Here is a 1,498-nt window from a genome sequence, read left to right as displayed (position 1 = left end):
ATCTGTGCTATACACTAGGACCTTGTTGTTTATCCATCCTATATATAAAATCTTACATCTGGAGTGTGACCGGGATGGCGCATTTTCTTGCACTGAGTAATTCAGTGTCGCTGGCAGCTGAGCAGGGCGGAGAGTTCTATGGTGAAGTGAGGGGAGGGATTCATGTAGGAGTCCGGGGGAGCCTTGTTCTGAACTCTAAGGTGGGAAGTTGATGCTGGGGACTGCTACTCCCAGACTCGCAGCATGAAAGTTGTGATATCATCCTCGAACCATCAGCTTTGAAATTTAAAAAGAGTGGAGAAGACTCAAGAAACAGCCCAAAGAATTCTTCTAGAACCTTACAAGTACTTACCTCAGTTACCAGGTAAATAAGTGAGAAGCAAACTTTCACAGACAATTAATCATTGGCTAAAAGTTCCCAAAGACAAGCTGCAGATTACCATTGAAGTGACAGAAATGTTGCATAATGCCAGTTTACTCATTGATGATGTCGAAGACAGCTCAGAACTCCGACGTGGCTTTCCCGTGGCACACAGCATCTATGGAATTCCATCTGTCATCAATGCTGCCAACTATGTACATTTTCTTGACCTAGAGAAAGTCTTAACCCTTGAACACCCAGATGCAGTAAAGCTTTTTACTCGCCAGCTTTTAGAACTCCATCAGGGACAAGGCCTAGATACCTACTGGAGGGATAATTACACATGTCCCACTGAAGAAGAATATAAAGCAATGGTCCTGCAAAAGACAGGAGGACTATTTGGATTAGCAGTAGGTCTCATGCAGTTGTTCTCTGATTATAAAGAAGATTTAAAGCCACTGCTGAATACACCTGGGCTGTTTTTCCAAATTAGGGATGATTATGCTAATCTACACTCCAAAGAATATAGTGAAAACAAAAGCTTTTGTGAAGATCTAACAGAGGGAAAGTTCTCCTTCCCTACTATTCATGCTATCTGGTGGAGGCCTGAAACCACCCAGGTGCAGAATCTCTTGCACCAGAGAACTGAAAACGTAGATATTAAAAAACACTGTGTACATTATCTTAAGAAAGTAGGTTCTTTTGAATACACTCGGAATACTCTTAAAAAGCTTGAATCTAAAGCCTATAAACAAATTGATGCATGTGGTGGGAACCCTGAGCTAGTAGCGCTAACAAAACACTTAAGTAAAATGTTCGAAGAAGAGAATGAATAATATTAAGCCATTCTCGATTAGGTCTGATAGCTTAGTTGACTTTTTTTTGTCTTTTAGCCTATTGCCTTTTGAAAAATTTGGACCAAGCTGTTGGTCTCCAAAAACTGAGTGATAGTGGTGATGTGAGTGAGGTTGTTCAATGTAGAATCCCTGTGTACAGATAATCAGCATAGTACCAAGTTGAAGGAATTGCAAGGAGGCACATATAAATAAGTCTAATTTGGATGTGAGAATGTGCTATGATGGGATGTTGTGGCCAACTCTGCCACGCACATTCTGTTGATTCTGTCCATAAAGAAGA

General features: G+C 40.9%; 1 protein-coding gene across 1 annotated transcript; it reads left to right on the top strand.

The window, feature by feature from the left end:
* Positions 1–441: 441 nt before the first annotated feature.
* On the top strand, positions 442–1,197 carry LOC101270983 (geranylgeranyl pyrophosphate synthase-like). The gene has a single exon (XM_012538107.2). The coding sequence runs from the start codon at positions 457–459 to the stop codon at positions 1,195–1,197; it is 741 nt and encodes a 246-aa protein (XP_012393561.1). The 5' UTR covers positions 442–456.
* The last annotated feature ends 301 nt before the right edge of the window (positions 1,198–1,498 follow it).

This window comes from Orcinus orca, chromosome X, assembly GCF_937001465.1.
Source record: "Orcinus orca chromosome X, mOrcOrc1.1, whole genome shotgun sequence".
NCBI lineage: Eukaryota > Metazoa > Chordata > Mammalia > Artiodactyla > Delphinidae > Orcinus > Orcinus orca.
The sequence above is the reverse complement of the archived record's forward strand: the minus strand, read 5'-3'. Positions and strand labels throughout refer to the sequence as shown.